A 20,718-nucleotide genomic window follows, 5' to 3' on the forward strand; every position below is an offset into this window, starting at 1 on the left:
TACCTGTGGGAGAGATGGTGCAGAGCCCGTTTGGCTCAGCTGCACAGAAGCAGTTTGCTGCATGTTCGTGAAATCTCGAAGTTGCCCATCTGTTGTGCCATTCGCAGTGACATGCTGCAAATGTTGTAGGACAGGTGTTTGTCGAGTCTGTGCAGATGCTGGTGGGATATGCTGCACGCTGGAGACTCCGCTCTGAAAACTCTGATCTGCAGGCAGCGCTGCTTCTGTTTTACATGGGAGGCTGTGTGCAGCTGCGACTGCGGTGAGCTGCACGGGTGGAAATGTCTGTCTATGTGCTAGCTCTGCCCCGGCAGGAAGGTAACTCGGACCCGAGGCACTCTGCGGCATAGAGACTGGCTGGAGCGACGCTGCAGTGTGGAGCGCATGGCTCTGTGCGTTCAGCTCTGCAGTCTGACCTGTAGGTGCGAGCTGCTGTGGTGCGGTCGAGACTCCCTGCAGAAGCACCAGCGGCAGGGGAGAGGACAGATTCTGCCCGGCGGCTTGCGCGGGGGTCTCTGAGGAGACAGGAGGGAACGTCTGCATGTGTTGAGCGGCGGCTGCAGCCTGGCTCTGGACTCTCAGAACAGAAGACTGCAGAAGACAGAACAAATAAATGAGAACCCAGTACACTTCTAGTCCATAACTACAGGCCAGATTTAATGTAGTAATTCATATCAGACCACAATCCCATGAAAGTACAGATGGGAATGGAAGGTTGATCTACTGGCAGTGCAATTTCATCTACATAATAACCAATGCAATCTACTAAGAGCAGCACAAAATAGTGCAGGGTTGATAAGTTGGTGCAGGTAACCTACTAGCAACACAGGCACGAAAATGGGTTAAGGCGTGCTTTTGGGGTGTCAAATAATGGCGCAAATACCTGTGAACTGACCTTACGACATGTTACATGTGGTGTCCCTCAGGGTTTAACTTTGGCACTGGTTACTGTTTTCACTGTATGTGATACCTATTGGTTCTATTGGAGTCTTGTCGTTAGACATAAACTGTCTGTAAATCTGGCCCTACATTAGTATGTTGGATTGTTAAAACAGCACACGTCAGCAGCTGCTGCAATGAGTAATAGCAAGCATGCAGAACACACACAACCAGGTTAAGTGAATGAAAACATCAATGATTCATAAAGAATGTTAGCAGGATGACATCAGGTATATCGTAAGCGTGGTTAATGGTTAGGTTTCAGGGGGAGGGTTGGCATCTCCTCCGTAAGAGAACGGCCACACCTGCAGGACAAGTAAGTATGGTTACAGCGCAAAGGAGCATTTTTGACTAAGACCTACAGACACCTGAGCAACAGCAGAACCACTGCAAAGGCAGGAGAAAACCAGAGCTTTCCTCTAAAGTGGCAAGGCAACACCATGTCCTCCACCTACCACGTCAGCCAATGGGCGCTCGCCAGCACAAAAACTGGCTCTGCGACGGGACGTCAGTGCATCCCGAGGCGGCTCCTGTCCTTCATCACTGTGACTGCGGGTAGGCCGGAACTGCCCTCTTTCGGGCTGATGTCTGTGCCCCGTGATGTTCTCCAGAGATCTGTTCAGCCGGGAAAGGTCAGAGATCTCACTGATGGAGCCCCTGCAGACACCAGGGACGTGAGGAAGCGGTAATAAAGAATAGGGTGAATGTCTTCTATCCGCACATGTCCCAAGCAGAAATAAGGACAGGCAGGCCTGACACGGGGACGGTGGCTGGTGAAGGGTGGGGTTTAAAGAAAGCCGACGCCCCTGGTTTGCCATTGAGACAGGCTCCTCCCCCTTTGTCTCAGAGGATGGCTCCACTGATGTGTCGCTATAGCGACGAGTGGTTACAGGTAAAGGAGCGAGCAGCAAATTTCCACGGCGAGAACTTCCCAATCCATCTCCTGTCATCTCTGACTGCTCTCGTGGTTTTTGAAAGGAGACAGGACTTGTGGGTCGGATCAGGAAACGGATGAACTCATTAACAGAAGAGCTTTCATGATGTGCACCCTGGAAGAAAAGCCACTTCTCTGAACTATTAACATCAAACGACAAACAAGAGTCTCTAGCACAGAGCTAATAACACACATCAAATAAAGGACGGGTGTCTGAAGACTCTTCTCACAGAGTGTGGAAGTACTGAACATTATTGAATATTAGAGGGGTTTTTATAACTGCTTTACAGGCCATTAACATTTAAACACAACACACTGCAACACATCTTTGCAAGTATCCTTGTAAACACGGCAATGTTGGGTCCGGGCAGCTCTTAAAGTGACGGCAGTCTAATAATCTCTTATTCAAGATAATCAAACAACAAAAGAGAAGAAATTTCTTGCTGTTCTTGCATAAATCACTTTTTTAAAGTTGAATAAGAAAAAACATATTTCATTTACACAGTGAAGAATATGTAATACGTATGTAGCATTTCTTATTTATTTTTGTCCTATTGCATGTAATTATGTATATTTTGATTACTTGTCTTCAGTGGGCACAATTAGCTTTTTTTATGTAGGCTTGTCTTCGTTTATTGACATGGTTGTCAAGTAAATGTTGATATCATAAAGACTGTATTATGATAGAACAATTATGTTATGATATTGTTATTGTGAAAATGAAATTAGTCATATCCACCTAAGCTGTATGATTTGAGGAACGAATTTGTCTGGAGCACGAATAGTGTGAGCACCACTAACAAAACAAAACACCGACCATGAAAATAATAAAACCCCTAGGCAAAATGAAGTGAATGATGACAAGGTGAAAACACAGTCGAGTCACAAACGGCGTGATAAAATGAGCGTGCACACACAAGTACAAGCATGCATGTGTACACACACTAGCAGGGCAATGCAACCTTCACACATCACTGATACGGACCTCTTGGTTTGCCGTGGACACAGATTCCTGTACGGACTGGTATATGACACTGTGCAGACCGCTGCTGTGGGAGTCTGAGTACACGGTCGAGCCGATGCCGCTGTCAGCTGGAGAGAGCAGAGACAGCACAGACATTCTGAACATTACCACACCATCTGTGTCACTCCTCCCTGCCAAAATAAGTCTAATGGCCGGCGATTCGTGTTTATATTTTCATATTTTTTTTACCTTTTCATATACTAGGTTTTTTTTCTCTTCTGCTAACCAGAGCTGCACTTATTTGATGAAAAAGAGCGAGATATTATTACAATTTAATATAGCTGCTTTTTATGTGAATATCTTAAACTGTAATTTATATCTGTAAAGGGAAGCTGAATTTCCAGCATCATTACTCCAGTCATCAGGCACTAAGTGATCCTTCAGAAATTCTCCGCTCAGTTATTTTTGGTGCTCATTTATTAACAATGGTTCACATTTGAACAAATGCATTAATATACTTCTGTAATTGAGCGTCAGAAAAAAGCATCAGCGTTTCTTTTTAAGCATTTAATATACTCACCTACTTAAAATGCTCTACACTAATTGTGTACTTAATATACTAAAAATGTACTTAATATTTTAAAAAACTTCTTCTTTTAAATACAGAGATAGTGTGTTAAAAGCACATTTTAGTTAATGTTCATGGTGTCCCAATATAGCATAGTTTAGTACACAGACCCCTGGTTTCAGTCTAGTCTTAGACTAAAATGTAAGTCTAAGCTTAGTCTTCAACTGAAAGAACTTGCACTGACTGATCTTTAAATATGACAGTGCCTTTGTTTTGTTCTTATATGGGTATATAAAAACGACTTGCTAATCGAACCACGGCCTAATCCTGGCTTAGTTTAAGCCCTGTCTGTGAAACCGGGCCTTACATGATCTTAGGTTTATCTAAAGGGGTACTAAAGACTGTTAACTTACAAAATTAGCAAGTGACAATAGAGCACTTTAAGTGCATTACGTAAGAGTATTGTTTAAAGCAGGGTAGAGCTATAGGTAACAGACAGGAACACTTGCATGTGGTGGAGGTGGTCCTGGTGCTGAGCGGACACACGTGGACGTGCTGATCCACCTCGGGCTCCTCGGGCTCCAGCAGACCGGCCGGTTCACAGGGGACGGGCCCCGGAGCAGGGCCGCCCTGCGGGGCCCTCGGGGCCGTCCTCTCCCTGCGCCACTTGATCAGAGCCACTCGGTCGCGGAGAGACTTGCCCACTATCTTTGCATCGCTCTCGTGGAAGAAACCAGACTCGACCTGATGGAAGGATGAGAGGGGGCTGGTGTGAACACGTATATTTTTAGAGCGGAGAGAAAAGAAGCCAGGGCTCTATTTTAGGAACAGATGAACACAGATCACAGAAGTAGAAGAAAACTGTCTGTGGAGGAAAGCGCAGACAGACAGAACAGGGAGGTGCAGATCCCATACATTAATGATGCATATGAAGCAGCTACTGATGCGATGCAATCTAATTCACCCCATTATGACAAATAGCCAAGTTTGCTTTTATTTCGATGAGAGAATACGCTTGATTTTGCATCGTTAATTTTAATGCTGAAGCTGAATCTTACCATGCCCAGTTCAGACGATTCAGCCAACTACGACTAATTACTAAACCTACATAGAAATAAACACATGAGATAAAAAGCCGGATGCACAATCTTCTCACATTACAGGAAATCGTGGGGGAGATTTTTTCAACAATGATTTTGTGCTTTAGTGAGATTCCTCTATGAATGGTTTTGTGTAGAATGGCAAAATGGAAAGATCAATATCTGCCTAGTGAATGAAGCGGGTGAAACAAGGAGCCTTTGGACTGTTTGCAGCGATCAGTATAAATAGCAGCTGCCGACTCATTTTCCCTTCAGCAAACGTTCCCACACATTACAATGCTCAGATTGCATAACATGTGATTACAGCAAAAGGATTTTCCAATCCCAGCCGGGTCCAGGAGGTCGCACACTGTACTTAAGTGCATGTTTGAATATATATAATACGCTCAAGCAGCTTTGACCGTGTGTCCTGTATTAAACCTCAAAACCGGTTTGGTGAAAACCGAGGCGGAGAAAGCCAGTGTGGATTTCATGAAGCGTGACTAAAAACGCCGGTCTCGGAGACGCAAGACATCCTCGTGGTCAGATGGTTAATGGAATATAATGTACACTTCTTCAATTCGATGCTGACCAGTAGATTGTTTCTATTAAAGAGCTTTCAGCTGTGTTTCACAACAGAGGCGGGAAATATCATTAGATCCGAGTTCATAGATAAGATACCAGCGAAAGAGGAAGACAACATCAGATTTCACGGGCCATGAAACACACTGCTTGTTTTGCACTCTTCACATACCACAGTTAAATCTCGTGTACTTTGTTTAATGAGACAGTTCTTGCTCTAAATGCTGACTGAACGAGCCACATGCGAAGCTGTTATAACCACTACAAAACGATAAAAGTACAAGGCATCACTTGAGAAAAGGGCATACTACTAGAATACTAATGTAAGACCTGTAACCGTAAGTTCGATTTTTGTTTAAAGGCTTGTTTCTCGTCGCTCTTTCGGGGGGTTGGCTGTCTCAGACACGCACCATCTCCTGCGCCACGGCCTCAGGGACCTCCTTCTCCAGGTCGAAGCTGAACTCGATGGCTCCTCCGTCCCTGTATTTGCCCTTCAGCCGCCGGGGATCCTCCACCCACAGCTTGAGAGCGATGGAGGTCTTCAGGCCGTCGTCCTCCTCCGCCAGCTCCACCCTCACGCCCGTGTCCTCGGCGAAGAACGCGTGATTCAGCAGGTCCTTGATGGAGTAACTGCGGGAAGGGAGCGCACAAACTTCACGAACTCTGCGCAGGAGATTTCTGAGCTACAGCTAAAATCGTGAACAGAATCAAATTTGGGGTTTTCGCAAAGATGAGTTCATTAAGCCATCGTCTAAGAACTGCTAAGAACTTCATTTGGACAGCTTTAATGCAGATTTAGATTTTTTGCTCTCTCAGATTACAGATTTTCAATTAGTTATATCTCAGACGAATATTGTCCGATCCTAACAAACCATACAACGGAAAATCTTACGAATGTTTTTGTGCTCCAGGGTCACAAGTGATAGTAAACCCCTAAAACTATCCGCATAAAACTTGATTTTCCTCAGAATCGAGTTCAGCTTCAAACGGGTGTAGCTCAGCCATTTTTCATTTTAGTCATTCCCATTTCGTTTTTTTAATTCCAACGAATCCTACATCATTTTGAATGTCTTTTAGTGGAGGATGTGAAGTTTAAAATGAACCTTTTTTCGGCATTCTGACTCATTTTCACAAACAGGCACGTAGCCTTCAGGAAATGCGAGTGGATTTAGTTGCTGTTTGCATTTTACAATCCTATTAACACCATGTGTGTGATTAAGATTTAAATCTGTTAAAACCCTTTCAAACACCTGAGCGATTTATTTTGCATGTGAAATATAAACTTTTTATCCCATGAAATGAATCATTTCCTTACGATGCCTTTGGTTGGAAAGCTGAATTTGATGAACGCGGTCAATTTTTTCAAGTAGCAGTATCTCTATATATTTAATTGCAAAGCGCGTGTGCTTGTGCAGAGAAGATGCTTGTGTCATTAAGATGCTTGCGAGAAGGTGCTTGTGTCATTATAAATGCACTTTATTCAATAAACACAATAAGCACTTGGGAGTTACTGTACTCTTCTGGGCTGTCTGTACTCACCGCTCCTCCTTATTCTGACAAATGCATTCGCCGATGATCTCTTTAACCTCGGGATCCGTCACTTTATTATAACTGGCAGGCTTCACCCCCTGAGACAGAGACACAGAGAGACATTTGCATCTATTTGTGAATAGCAGACCAGACCCTGACCAGCTCCAGTTTACTGACCGGTCACTGATTTTGGGCTCTGCAGGAAAATATAACCTGGAAAGAGGACATCTCAGCCGAACAACAAAACAGACTTTGCTCTATATCTATTGCTTTTTCTTGGCCTTCTTCTATGCAGCAGCAGCACTGACATTACTCAGTCCGTCTTCTCAGTCAGTGAAGATGAAATAAATCACCGAGACGTTCATCTGAATTCCATGCAGCATATTCATCTGCGTTATTTGCTGAAGTCAGCAGCGTGAGAGAGAACCAGAGACTAGAGAAGCCGTGATCATTAAACACACATGAACGATCTTCGGCCAGAGAGAAATCCATACCCTTCCACACACACACACACACACACCATTTCATTAGGCCTGGCTCAACAGCACTTTTAGTAAAGATAAAGCACACACACAATACTGTATATAATGATAAGTCAAAGACACCAGATGGTCCCGAGACTACGAGCACTCAAACACAACAAAGCAGGCTCTACAATAAAAAAAGAACAAAAAGAAAGCCTGAAAAAGGTCACTTTGAGTTTATATTCCTACTGGTCTTTCTCTCTTATCATGACTTACATGTCTTTTTTCCTCAGAACCGACGACTTTTGTTGGGTTAAATTGAGTTATAAAGTCTGAAGTAGGAGATATAGACGTGCATTTGCGAGAAAAAAAGTAAATACAATACATCCAACAAATACAACGAATAGAGTTCAAAACAAGTCTGCGTTTAGCTGATGACAGTATTCTATAAAAATGACTTGCATTCCGATTCTGACATCCAAACACACAATATTTTTAGAAATACATTTAGAAGAACTGTACTGTAAATTTGCTGTAAATGTCCCTTTGGATTATTTTTATACGGCACCCATTCACATCCTGATCTCAGATGGACCAAGGGTGAGTCGTTACCACGAAAATATTGGCGTTTGTGGAGATTTTCCAATTAAGGAAATAACACGCTGGATCTTATGCTTTGTGTTTCCTTGTTTGCCCTTCGTGAACATGCAGAAACACGCAGCAGGCGTAAACAGCCTGTCTCAAAGATCAGATCAAGCAGACTTCCTGAAACAGACCGAGACTGGAGACTCACGCTGGTGACTTTGCGGTAGATCTGAGCGGCGTTCTGGCACTCTGAATACGGGTACTCGGACGTGGCCATCTCCAGCATGCACATGCCGAAGGCGTAGACGTCCACGGACTCGTCGTAGTGCTCCTCGTACATCTCCGGGGCCATGAACTCCGGCGTGCCTGAGGAGAACATTCAGCGAGGCTCAGTAAATCAGTATATTATGATCATGTGACACTGAAGACTGGAGCAATGATGCTGAAAACACAGCTGCGCTTCACAGAAATAAACGATACTTTAACACATCTTCACATAGAGAGCCGTTAAATTAAATAGTAGAAATATAACATCATGCTGCTCGTTGCTGTGTCTACACGCAGTCTCCTTCTACTTCTTCGCGTGTGTTAATCATGGAGCGCTGCCTCACCGATCACGCTCTTGGCGAAGGAGGCCCTCTTGAGCGTGGCCAGACCCAGGTCCCCGATCTTGACGCTGCCCGTGGGGCCCGTGATGAAGATGTTGTCACACTTCAGGTCCCGGTGGATGATGGGAGGAGTGCGCGTGTGGAGGAAGTGCAGGCCTTTGAGGATCTGACGACACCAGCTGCGCAACACTTTGGGTTTCATCACCTTGAAGCGCTTCAGATACCTTCAGAAAACACACGCACGTTACTTACACGTAAACCTAAAAAAAAGAAACTGGCCTGCCCTGAAATATATTTAAAGAAGTCTGTCATCAGCAACATCGTCTGAATTCAACACATTGATAAAGTTAAAAAATAATATGAAACCTACTTCAACCTTACTACTTCATTATTAACATCGCAATCGTTAGTTAATGCACTGTGAACTAATATGAACAAACTATGAATGACTGTATTTTTATTAACAACGAGGAACAAATACTGTAATAAACGCAGTGTTCACTGTTCATTGGTGTTAATTGATACATAACTATGCTAATGAAAAACACCTTACTGGAAAGTGCTACCAATAAAGGTTTTTAGTGTGTTCCTCAAGATATTTTGACCACTGTACCTTTAAATGGTGCTCGTCACCAATCATTAAATGATAAAGTGAAGAGGAAACAACTTGCATTTCATAGTTTTTGTTTCATAAACGCCTGAGCTTGATGGTGATTCTCTAAAGGTCACTGGACCAGACCGGACTGGACTCACGTTTTGAGCGTGCCGGACGTCATGAGCTCTGTGACCAGCACGATGCACTTCTTGCCCTTCAGCGGAGACTCCCAGAAGTCATAGAAGCGCACGATGTTTGGGTGCTGGAGTCCCTTCAACATCTCAGCCTCCTCTTTAAAGCGCTGTCTCTCCACCTTCGTCAGCTTGCGGTCCTGAAACACACGCGCCACCAATCACAGTTTCTTTTATGCCAAAAAGCATTAGGTTTAAGTAAAAATCATGGTCTGTAAATATATTAAAAATGCATTGCTAAGAGCAACTTTAAAGGAGATTTTCATATTTTTTTCAGATTTTCAAAAATTCTAACAAACCAGACATTAATGGAAAGATTCCATGATGCATTAAATCTCAATTTCACGGCTGGTTCTGCGGTCCATCTTCACACACACACACATATCAGTGCTGTCAAAAGATTCGATTGAATTTCCACTCACAACAGTGTCTCATTACAGAAGTCAAGTGTGCTGACTTCAAACCAGAGTACATGTGAAAGCGTTAGAAGAGTGTGATGAAGGTGCTGGGTAGTCTTCTGAGCTCCAGCCGTCTCATGTATTATGCAGAGTCTGTCCTGAATGCTCCACCTCGCGCTCGGGAATAACGCTGATGAAGAACTGCGTTCATCTGGTTTATTTTTAAAAAATACAGCTCTGTTGACAAATCCAGCATATGCCGGTTAGGTATGTTTTGAAGCACGGCGGCTTAAACCAGCACAAACCAGCACAAACCAGCTCGTGACCAGCGGCTGTGCTTCAAAAACACACCTAACCAGCATGTGCTGGACTTTTCAACACCAAGTAAAAGGGAAATATTAGAAGATTTTTAAATTGTCGGACCCGTTTTATCTCAAGTGTTTTAACTATTTACATGAAAAGCAATGTGGAGGGCAATGTTTTTCAATGTGGTCTGTACGTAAAAACAGAAAAGAAAGCAGTTCCTGGTGTGAACGCCGCTCGGCTCCCTCTTCATGAAATCCTCAGCGCGTCTGTACACGACATACGCTCAGGGCCAGGGGTTTGTGAGCAACAGTTACGGCTTGGCAAGAGTCGCCCGCTGATCGTCTCGTACTCCAGTCTTCAGGAAGCTCTATTTATTTGATATTCAGTTTATGATTACGCTTTTAAAAGGGGTGTAGAAGCACAACTCAAGCCCGGCGATTCAGTGTTTTCAGACAGACAGCTCTAAACATGGGCTGTTAAACTCCCAGGAATGAATCGATACGCCCCGCGCAGCTCTATTAGCACACACGGACCCACAGGAGCTTTATCGATAGAGCTATAATACGTGCAGACACACTCACAGTTGAGCGCACAGAGGAGATCTGCGCATGTTTCCCTTCCCCGAACCTGTGTGAGAGTGTGTTCACGCTTCATGAATAAACCACTGTCCTCACACACGCAGCGAGGCGGCCTTTGTTTAGTCAGAAGGACACTCAGCACAAGCTATGAGAGGCGTGCCTTACGCTGATTTTACCACACCTATGCAGTATGCAGCGTAAGTATTAGAGAACAATATAAACTATAGCGCTCTGCCCAGTGCATTGATTAAACCTGAATACACAATAAAGCCCCCAGGAAACAGCTTGACAAGCAGTTTTCTTTCTTCTCATTTACAAACAGGAAGTACTGGACTGAAGGGCCATTTAATTTCTACACTAAAGTGAACAGGCTTTAAACGGTCATCAAGCTGTTGGTTGCTCTTAAAGGGGCAGTACACCCCTTTTTTTTCCTGTGGTACACAATAGGTCATATTTTTCCCAGAGAAGACTTTAATATAAAATTCCTGCTATGCATTTTTAAACTGCATGCTATTGATCGTACCACGCAGGTTTATTTTCAATTACTAAACACAATATATGAATGGTTTAGACAGTGCTGGGAAGGTTACTTTGGTAAATGTAAAAGGTAACAGATTACGAGTTACCATATTGAAAATGTAACAAGTCGTGCAACTATTTGAATTGCTTAATTAAAGTAATATATCTGATTACTTTTGATAATTTTTTTGATTTCTGTGCTTTCGAAAGCAACTTACAGATAAGGAAAACACTTATTCAGCCCTTAGTAATAGTTATGATTTTCATAAGGAACTGTAAGTTAAATTGAACTTAACACATTTTTTCTAGTTCCGTTTCTTTTGTAATTAAATTGCATAACGCATAACGAGTTACTCTCCAGCACTTCTGATAATGAAGTGTGCGAATGCTGCCGAGTCTGAAGCGTCTTTCAGTCTGTGTCATGAACTCAGTGGCTTTCAGTGCACTACTGACCTCAGCGCTTTACTCCGGCCCTGAATGGACGTGTTTTGATTGCATTGAGTCCTGACTGACCCACTGACCTCAATCCACACATCAGAACAATCGGTCCGGTGACCCTGACCTCCACGAGACTCTCTATGACACACGCTGACGCTGGACACTTCCAGACATCAGATACAGGTGTGACCGTCGAATCCATTTCATCAGCTTTGAGTCGTAGTGAGCATACTAAAAATGCACGAAACGCTTTGGAGTTTGAACCCGGTCTAAAAGCAGATAGACGGAGAGCTCGTGCAGCGCTGTCTGAACAGGCTACATGTAATCAGTGCATTTATTAGAAAACGTAACGCTCTGAAGATTATTTACTGATCATTTGAGACTATTATTTCATGAAGTCTGCCATCAACCAGCAACAGCCGCACTTCCTCTTCTCACCGGAGACATCGCTGTCGATGCTTGTAATGATGCTAGCTCTTGACGTAACAACAAGCTCCTCCTCGTCCTCACGTCCACCTCCCGCCAGGCCGCACCTGAACACTGAATCAGTCGCACGGACCTGCGTCATCAACCAGACTTATCGTTATTCACCGGCATATCTCCCATCCCTAACACAGACTCCCAGTTTTCAACATCTCCCCCTTCTGCTCTCTTGCGCGACGTCCTCCGGTTAGAAACAGAACTCTAAGTGTAAACTGAGCCGAGTCTTTGTGAAGCAGATTTTGAGGAGATCTCACTGATCTGTCCCGGTCCAAACTTTCTCATCCAGACCTCGCACTTGAGCGTCGAGGAGTGTAGAATCAGAACCGAGCGGCGTTCACGTCTAGGCTAGTTTGAGATGAGTGGTGCATTGGGCTCTGTTCTGTTGTGTTCACTACAGCTATTTTTGGCCACAGTAACACATCCTGTGTGAACGCCCACTTTCTCGTCTCCCGCTGCAGGCACAACAGCAGCATCCTTCGACACGGATCAACACAGCCGCTAACTTCATATCTCCTTGGCTTGGCCCCGTGCTTGTGCAGTATGAAAACCATCGCTGTAGCTCTTTCCTTTCAGGACCCGACATCAATGAAAGCCGCATTTACGCCGAAATCAGCTTCGTATTTTTGAGTGACGGCACAAATGCACTGTCGATTCATTGGACTGTGCATTTCAAAAGAATAAATGTAATCCTAGCTTCAACTCTGACCTGTTTCCTTCGGCTCAACAGGCTGCTGAGGATGTGCAGTTTTGTGCATCAAACGGACGACACACGTGTGAGAGCGCTTAAAGACACGCTAATTACACGCTGAATGGAGGGCAAGCGTGAGCCACGAGCTGGAGAACAGCACTTCAACGAGAGCCTCATGAGCCCTGCAATCTGCGAACAAGAGCCGAACATCTGAACATCTGGCATCCTCCCACTAAGATCGCACAAAACCCAGCACCGCTGCTCACCTCACCTCACCGGGCAGATATGAAACCTCTTTTTACGAAACTAATTTGTAAATCTGTGTGTTATTAAATGCAGTGAGCTTCATATGCCTATGTTCCTGTCCTGCGCTTGCAGCAGGGTTTGTGCATCTCGGGGCCGTTCGGTGCATTTCCCAGGAGTCTGTGCGAGCGCGGCGCTGTCGACACAGCACAAATTCACCTGATGTGGCTTCATCTGTCGGCAGGACGCCAGATAACCATTAACAGATTTGACTGAAGCGGGAGGACTCCACAATCCACTCCATAAAACGCTTTCTGGCATCCCACACAGGAATACACATCAACACACAGCTCGAGTGCATGATTTCATGCATGCAGGTTAAGTTTCCTAACAATATCGACTTCGAGGCTTTCAACTGTGTATGAATTTAGACATTTATGCATCTGACAGATGCTTTTATCCGGGGCGATTTGCATCGTATTTAATGAATGCATTTTATTAGTTCGTGCAATCTCTTGGAATCGAACCCACAGCCTTGTTGTTGCTAGTGCCACTGCTCGAGTCGAGAAAACGATTGGCTAGTGCTCTGAAATCAATGCTTCTGGAGTCGTGTGCGGTCCCCATCCTGACAGAGAGCGTGATGGAGGAGCATCAGAGGACAGCTGCACCAAAATAATATCACCATCAATCTGTCACCAGCCAAGAGATCTCTTATAGAAAGCAAAGCCGTCAGTGTCTGAATCCCCTCAATTCATTTCCCTGCAGCTAAAAGGCCAGCGGATCTAAAAGAGAAAGAAATTAACTACAGTACTGACCTAGTTTGCACTGTTTTGTATATTTACCCCAAATCCACCCAAAACACACGGGCAGACAAACCCAGACACGACTGGAGTGTGTGTTTCTGTGGGTCTGAGATCGCCATCAGAGACGCCACATTCCTGCAGCTACAGATGCTTATCCACACACACACACACACACACACACACACTGAGAAACTGCAGCTGACATGTTTAAAGACAGGCTGAATCTTTCAAACGCATTGAAGAGGCGTCCAAACGTCTTTACACGGCTGAACATTAAACACCTGAAGGCCGAGTTCATTCAGAGCACTGCATACACATGATTTGATGCTGATTTAAAGACGCACGGGAAAACACAAAACAGAAATAAGGGTGATTTGTCATGGCTTTAAATGCATCTTTTGAATATTACAGACAAAGCGCTGTATGCCTTTGTTTTAGCCTAAATGTCATTGAACTAAGAAGATCATAGAAAAAGAGCACAGAAAGAAAGAAAGAGGTGGGATACTTTTCAGGAGCCTTATGTGTCTTATAAAGAGGGCAGCTAGCTTCACGTGTTATTCGCGTGTTATTACCGACATACTCCTGCTTATCTTTTTCATTTGTGCATTTAAAAAAAACACAGCAACTAGGTATAACACCTATCACATATAATGATCTTTCATATTCATCTGCATCATTAACCAGCAATTTGTTACTCAAGTTGTGTTTTCATTCAACAGTGCCTTTACTTGAGGAAACATTTCTAAGAGTCGCTAGACATACATTTACCAGACCAACAACCCTTCACTAAATAAACACTGAGCAGAAACATTATTTGAGCCAGTGTTATCAAACCACAGCCTACTCAGGAAAAGCTGTTTTGACCAAAAAAAACATGTTTGAGATAGATTTAAAAAAGATTGATTGAATATTTCCATCCATGAGGAGAAGATCTGGAACACCGAGGACCTGCTAAGATTACAGATGATCTCAAGATTGCCCAGGTTTACTTTCGCTCTGCATTGTTACGAACGAATCCTAATCTGCAGATCTTTCAAAACCTGCCCACTCTTTTACAACAGACCTGTTCAACGTCAACACTGAACTAAAGTCTGTATGACCGGCTGCCATTAAAGAGGGACTGAAACACTGGCAAGGCTGTGAATGCAGCATATTTCAGGATCTTGTTGATCATGGTACACTACCTCAGCCCTCATCAGCGCCTGCTGGACTGCACATCTAGCGTCTACATGTTCACACATCTCTGGTCTTGTGCATCCTCTGTGTAGCACGTGTTGTACTGAATAGAGTGCTGTGCGTATCGTACATTACATAGTATAAGAGTAGATAGTGTATAAGATGTGTGCAGATTTGTACATGCCACACCACTATTAGTATGCTTCGAGATTCAAGAAGGCACCTGGATTGTTTGATTGCACATGTACAGTGATAACTGAAGACAGATCGTACTAGTTTCAGAGCACAAGCAGTTTTATGATGCGAGCACAAAACTCAATCTGTCTAAAATATGCCACAGACCGGAGCTCCTGGACTGAACTGTTGTAAGCACCGTATTGTTTCCTTCCCTGAATAACGCTGTGCTCTCACAAACGTCGTTGTGGACTGACCTCCTCCTCCAGGTTGACTTCAAAAGCCATCTTTTTACTCTTTTCTGGACATTTCAGCAGCACACAGAACTAGTCTACTGTTGTTATAGCAACAACAACAGCTATTTCTTTTACTAAAAAAACGCTCGTCAACACGTACGACTAACCGAATGTGATTATCAGACTATATGTGATTATAATGTGATTTTAATGTGATTCTACAGCTCTGTGTATTAAATGCTGCTCCATCAGAACACGTGAAAAAACACCACTTCTTAATGATTCATTTTTTACCATGCATATATAAATACGTACACGTGCATGTATATTTAAAAAAAAAACAGGTTACATTTATAAATTAAATATATTTATATATTATATAAATTTTAGTGTGCATATTATGTATTTATACACAAACACACACACATATATATATATATACTTTTTAATCAGAATAAGGCATGCAGCATATTTTGTAGCATTATAAGCAGTGATAAAGCATTATTATATACTTTATTTTGATAATCATAAGACAAACTCGTAGTCATGTGTTTATTAGTCTGAATCAACGCAAGCTTTCGATGGAGCTTTCCAGCTGATCACAGAACCTGACCATCACAGCTTCTTTGTGGTTTATCGTGCAGCCCTACCTTAAACCGCTCTACTCAGCCGAGAAGACACGCACCTGAAGTTCACACCAGGCCACCTCCACCCAGGTGTCCGTGTCCAGGCCCTTGTAGACCGTCTTGAAGGAGCCGCGGCCGATCTCGATGTCAAACTTGAGAAAGCGTCCTCCGGGCGAGGTGGCCACGGCCTTCATCTCGGCCTCCTCCTCGTTCTCCTCGCTGGCCTCCTTCACGTGAGTCTTCCCTCCGCCCGTCCTGAGCTCCTCTCGCTCTTCATCTGCGCTGATCTCCAGCTCCTTCGGAGTCTTCTGGCTCTCTGTGCTCGAGCCCTCCTGCAAGCCGGACCGGGCGACCAGAGTCCGGTCCACGAGGGTCCTCAGGTTGATGCCGAGCGCCTTCCTCTGCTCCTCAGACTCGGGGTTGCAGTCGTCGGGCTGGGGCTCGTCATTATCGGTGAACCACAGGCTCCTGCGGATGAACCTCTGGCGTCTGGACGAGGGGTAGGAGCTGGGGTCGCTGCCGGCCCGCACCAGCGCGGAGCTCTCCAGCTTATTCACGTTCCCCTCGCTGATGGTCTCGTAGATGTTGAGCTGCAGCTCGCGCTGAGAGTTGGGCACGGACGAGGCGCAGCAGTCGGGTTTGGGCTCCATGGTCTGAGTCGGTCACAGGTTCAGGGTCGAACCGCAGCACTGACGCACCAGCGAGGACTCGTCCATCTGAGGGAACAACACATTCATCTTTCAGCAGTCGTGTTCAGTTTCAGGTTACACCACGACTACCAATAACACATCTAATGTACTGCCACGCTTGCCAACAGAAAGAAGCACATGCACACAGGTCCCCTACTAAAGTACAAAATAAACGGTTTAATAAAAGAACATTTAAAAGAAGCATAAATGTAATTAAATAGATAAAATAGGCTATAATTCTCTCTTTAATATAAACCAAAAGTTTCCACATTTATCACTGGTGACCGATTAAAATGCACGTGTGGTTTTATCATTAAATAAGCGCGCGTTTGCATCTTATATAAACAGAAGGCGCATTACACGACAAATACTCACGTGTTTCTTAAGTTAACGCACAACCATTGTCAAAAATGTCTCTAAAATAAAACAATTTATGTACAAGCATTTCACCTCCTAAATAATAAACAAAGCAACCAACAAAATATGGGGAGAAGGATGAAGCGCCTCTTTTTCTGGGCCGAGGCGCTTTGAAACATGACACATACTTACAGCACGGGCAAATCTCACTTCAAGAGTTTGGCCTCTAAATGCTAACCAGTGCTAATCTAATCGACGAAGACTTCATCGTAACAATTACAAGTCTGTTAAACGTTCGTCGAGGCGTTAGTTTTTATTGAGGATGTTATTTTCAAAGCTCCAAAATATTGCGGCAACGTCAGAACTGCTAAATGCTTCACAATCCCTCGCTTAAGCCTGCGGTGTCCATCTACCCAGCAATAACACGGCTCGAAAACGAACGAAGCGGTGAGGATGAGGAGGAGGATGAGGAGGATGAGCGCGAGATGCTGCAGGTGCCACAGCTCTAACATCCTCCGTCATATCCAGAGAAAGGTGATGATGATGATGATGATGATGAGAGGATGATGGTGAGGATGAAGATGACTCACAGGAGAGGGCTGGAGCGTCGCGCGCGCGTCGACGGCGGCAGATGATGAAGACGCGGCAGAGATGAAGACGCGGTCAATCACGCGCTCGCTCGCCTCGGCATCCCTGGAAACGCGTCCGTCCGGGAAGCGCCTCTGAAGGCAGCTGCTCCACGCCCAGCGCCCTGCTCCAATCACAGGATCATTCCCAGCATTCCTCTGCCTCCTCCTCACCTCTCTCTCTCTCTCTCTCTCTCTGCTTATCACACCAGGATCCGCCGAAGGAGACATTTCGCGGGATGTCCGAGCAGCTCTTTTCCGCACAGCTGCAGCGGATCCTTAAAAGTGTCCCATAAGCAGCGCTTTAATGCCTTTACGTTTACATTCATCCAAAGCGACTCATCAAAAATCATCAAAAGAGCAATGATCTGCAAGTGCTAGGACAAGTCTCGGTTTACTTTAACACAGTACAGACAACAAGTTGTTTTTTTAAAATGATATAATAAATAAAAAGAAAACAGAAAGAATAGAGCAAGCTAGTGTCAGCTGCCTTTTTTTTTATAATTGTATAATAAAAGAAAGCAAATAGATCGAGTATGAAAAGAATAATATAAATAATACAGTTTGTTTTAACAAAACAAGCAGTCAGCAAAATTAATAAATTAATGCAATTCTAAAAGGATAATAGAATTAAAGAATTGAATTAGAATAGAGTGCTGGAGTTAAAGAGGATTAGAGATTGAAGAGAAGTGTTTTTATCTGATTCTTTAAGATGACTGAAGACATTTTTTTATTTTTCTTTATTATTATTATTATTAATAAATTCTTAATTATTCATTTTTACCGGAGAGAGTTTGTTACACAAAAGCATACAGTATTGGGCACGTTACTTTAAAAAAGTAATTAGTTATCGTTCCAAGTTACTTCTCACAAAGCGTAACTGAGTTAAATTATTATTAACAACAAATAATAAATTACCAGGAAAGTAATTATTCTGTTATTATTATTATTATTATTATTATTATTATTAAATGATCAAATAACTTAGATGTCCCCAATTGTAACGCCACACCAGCAGAGGGAGCCCTCACCCGAGTACTGACTCATCTCCACTCCCTCTGCTCTCATTTCCTGTTTGGCCAGCATAAAACCAGAGCTCACAGTATGATCCACGCAAAGTATTGCTAGTTCTACTGCCTTACCAAGCGTTCTCTTCTACTATTCTGATTGGTTCCTGTGTGTATGATTTTTGCCTGTTGACCTGTTTTTTGAATCTTGGATTTGCCCTTCTGCCTTATCGCCTGATTTGGATAGCTGTACCTGTTTTTTGACCCATTTCTTGTTACCCTGACTTTGCCTCTGGATGTCCCCTTTAACTTGTTGACGGATTGAGCATGAAGTCATCCTTTGATTTCCCTGGCTGTCGATCCATGACCCCAAGATCTCCTTGTATCACGGTGAGCTAGCCAACTGGTCCTCTTTCTGTCATGACCACTGTCTCACTACCATTCCCCAATCCTGTCACACTACGAGCATCAAAAGTCCACTAAATCTCAAACCTATTAATATTACCTCCTGTTATAATGATCTCTTAGATGTTTTCAGAAAAACAAAAGCCACACAATTACCCCCACATCGTCCCTGGGACTGTGCTTTAGATCTCCGACCCAATGCTATGCCCCCCAGAAGCAAGATATATCCACTTTCCAGGACCGAAACTTAAGCCATGGAGGAATACATTAAAGAAGCCCTTGATTCTGGTTTCATTCACCCCTCGACCTCACCACCAGCTGTGGGGTTTTTCTTTGTGGAGAAAAAAGATTGAGGACTGAGACCTTGTATTGACTATCAGGGCTAAATAACTTAACTGTCAAATTCCGTTATCCTCTTCCTGTAGTACCATCTGCACTAGAACAACTGCGCGAGGCAACCATTTACCAAGGCAACCAAGACTGCTTTTCTGACCACTAGAGGGCACTACGAATAACTTGTTATGCCGTATGGCCTGGCCAACGCCCCAGCAGTGTTCCAGTTGTTTATTAATGAGATCTTCAAAGATGTGATTGATCAATTCGTAGTCACCTACAACGATGACATCCTTATCTACTCAAAATCTGAATCTAAACACGTCCACCATGTTAGAATCTTTCTGTCAAGAATTCTTGAAAATCAGCTCTACGTCAAGGCGGAAAGGTGTGAATTCCTTGTCATTCAGACCTCGTTCCTGGGGTATAACATAAGTCACCAGGGAATCAAGATGAATGAGGTAAAGTTACAGGCAGTAACCGATTGGCCTTAACCCACCACTGTGAAGGAACTGCAGAGGTTTTTAGGTTTTGCCAATTTCTATCAACGCTTTATTTGTGACTACAGTACAGTCGCATCCCCTCTGACTTCACTGCTAAAAGGCAAACCTACAAGGCTTACGTGGACAGAGGAGGCTAACCAAGCTTTCTCTACCCTGAAAAGAAGGTTCACGTCAGACCCTATCCTGAATCACCCCAATCCAGATCCAGATCTACCAAGTGGATGCATCTGACTGTGGAATTGGAGCTGTTCTTTCACAAAGGTCAGAAACAACAGGCAAGCTCCATCCGTGTGCTTTCCTCTCTAGAAAACTATCAGCAGTGGAGAGAAATTGTGATGTCGGAAATAAGGAGCTGTTGTCGATGAAAATGGCTCTAGAAGATTGGAGGCACTGGTTAGAGGGGGTTACTCAACTGTTCCAAGTTATCACAGAACACAAGAATATGGAATACATAAAGAACACTAACCATTTGAATCCTCATCAAGCTCACTGGTCTCTTTTCTTCACCCACTTTCATTTTACCGTTACCTACCGACCAGGCAGTAAGAATGGGAAGGCAGATGCCCTTTCAAGATGTTTTGAACACCACTCCATGAACTCAGAACCCAAACCCATACTTCCTCCATCCATAGTCATCGCTCCTATCTCTTGGGATATAATGGAAGAGATACAACAAGCACAACAGAGTGAACCATCCCCTGCTAATTGTCCCCCTGACAAACAATACGTTCCCTCTTCCCTTCATCAGCAAGTTATTCAATGGGTCCATACTTCTCTCACCACGGGCCATCCAAAACTCTTTTTAGTGGCCCGAAATGTCTGCCGAGATTACTGCCTATGTCAAGTCCTGCCAAGTATGTGCGCAATCTAAAACACCCAAAGAATTACCCTCCGGACTCCTCCAGCCACTCCCCATTCCCCAACGACCCTGGTCCCATCTATCCATAGTTTTCGTTACAGACCTACCACCCTCCAACCACTTCAGCACCATCCTGGTAATCATTCAGTTTTCCAAGTTCAAGGCTCTTTTCCACAATGAGTTCCGTGTCTATGGCCCTCCTGAAGACATTGTTAGTGACGGGGGGCCCAGT

At 44.0% G+C, this 20,718-nt stretch overlaps 1 protein-coding gene across 6 annotated transcripts in view; it reads right to left on the bottom strand.

The window, feature by feature from the left end:
- Nucleotides 1-17,547, bottom strand: part of LOC122335434 (serine/threonine-protein kinase WNK2-like) — a 42,307-nt gene extending 24,760 nt beyond the window's left edge. For 3 of the 6 annotated variants that reach the window (XM_043233302.1, XM_043233301.1, XM_043233299.1), the window contains exons 1-11: nucleotides 17,344-17,547; nucleotides 15,767-16,423; nucleotides 9,007-9,179; nucleotides 8,257-8,477; nucleotides 7,854-8,011; nucleotides 6,606-6,694; nucleotides 5,477-5,696; nucleotides 3,915-4,149; nucleotides 2,859-2,965; nucleotides 1,395-1,988; nucleotides 4-591 (exon numbers count right to left, since the gene is read on the bottom strand). In XM_043233302.1, coding sequence (XP_043089237.1) covers nucleotides 4-591; nucleotides 1,395-1,988; nucleotides 2,859-2,965; nucleotides 3,915-4,149; nucleotides 5,477-5,696; nucleotides 6,606-6,694; nucleotides 7,854-8,011; nucleotides 8,257-8,477; nucleotides 9,007-9,179; nucleotides 15,767-16,357 — 2,976 coding nt within the window. In that variant the 5' untranslated portion in view covers nucleotides 16,358-16,423; nucleotides 17,344-17,547. The other 3 variants (XM_043233303.1, XM_043233300.1, XM_043233304.1) reach the window with 3 other exon arrangements.
- Nucleotides 17,548-20,718: the final 3,171 nt, after the last annotated feature.

Source organism: Puntigrus tetrazona, unplaced genomic scaffold (genome assembly GCF_018831695.1).
Source record: "Puntigrus tetrazona isolate hp1 unplaced genomic scaffold, ASM1883169v1 S000000776, whole genome shotgun sequence".
Classification (NCBI taxonomy): Eukaryota; Metazoa; Chordata; class Actinopteri; order Cypriniformes; family Cyprinidae; genus Puntigrus; species Puntigrus tetrazona.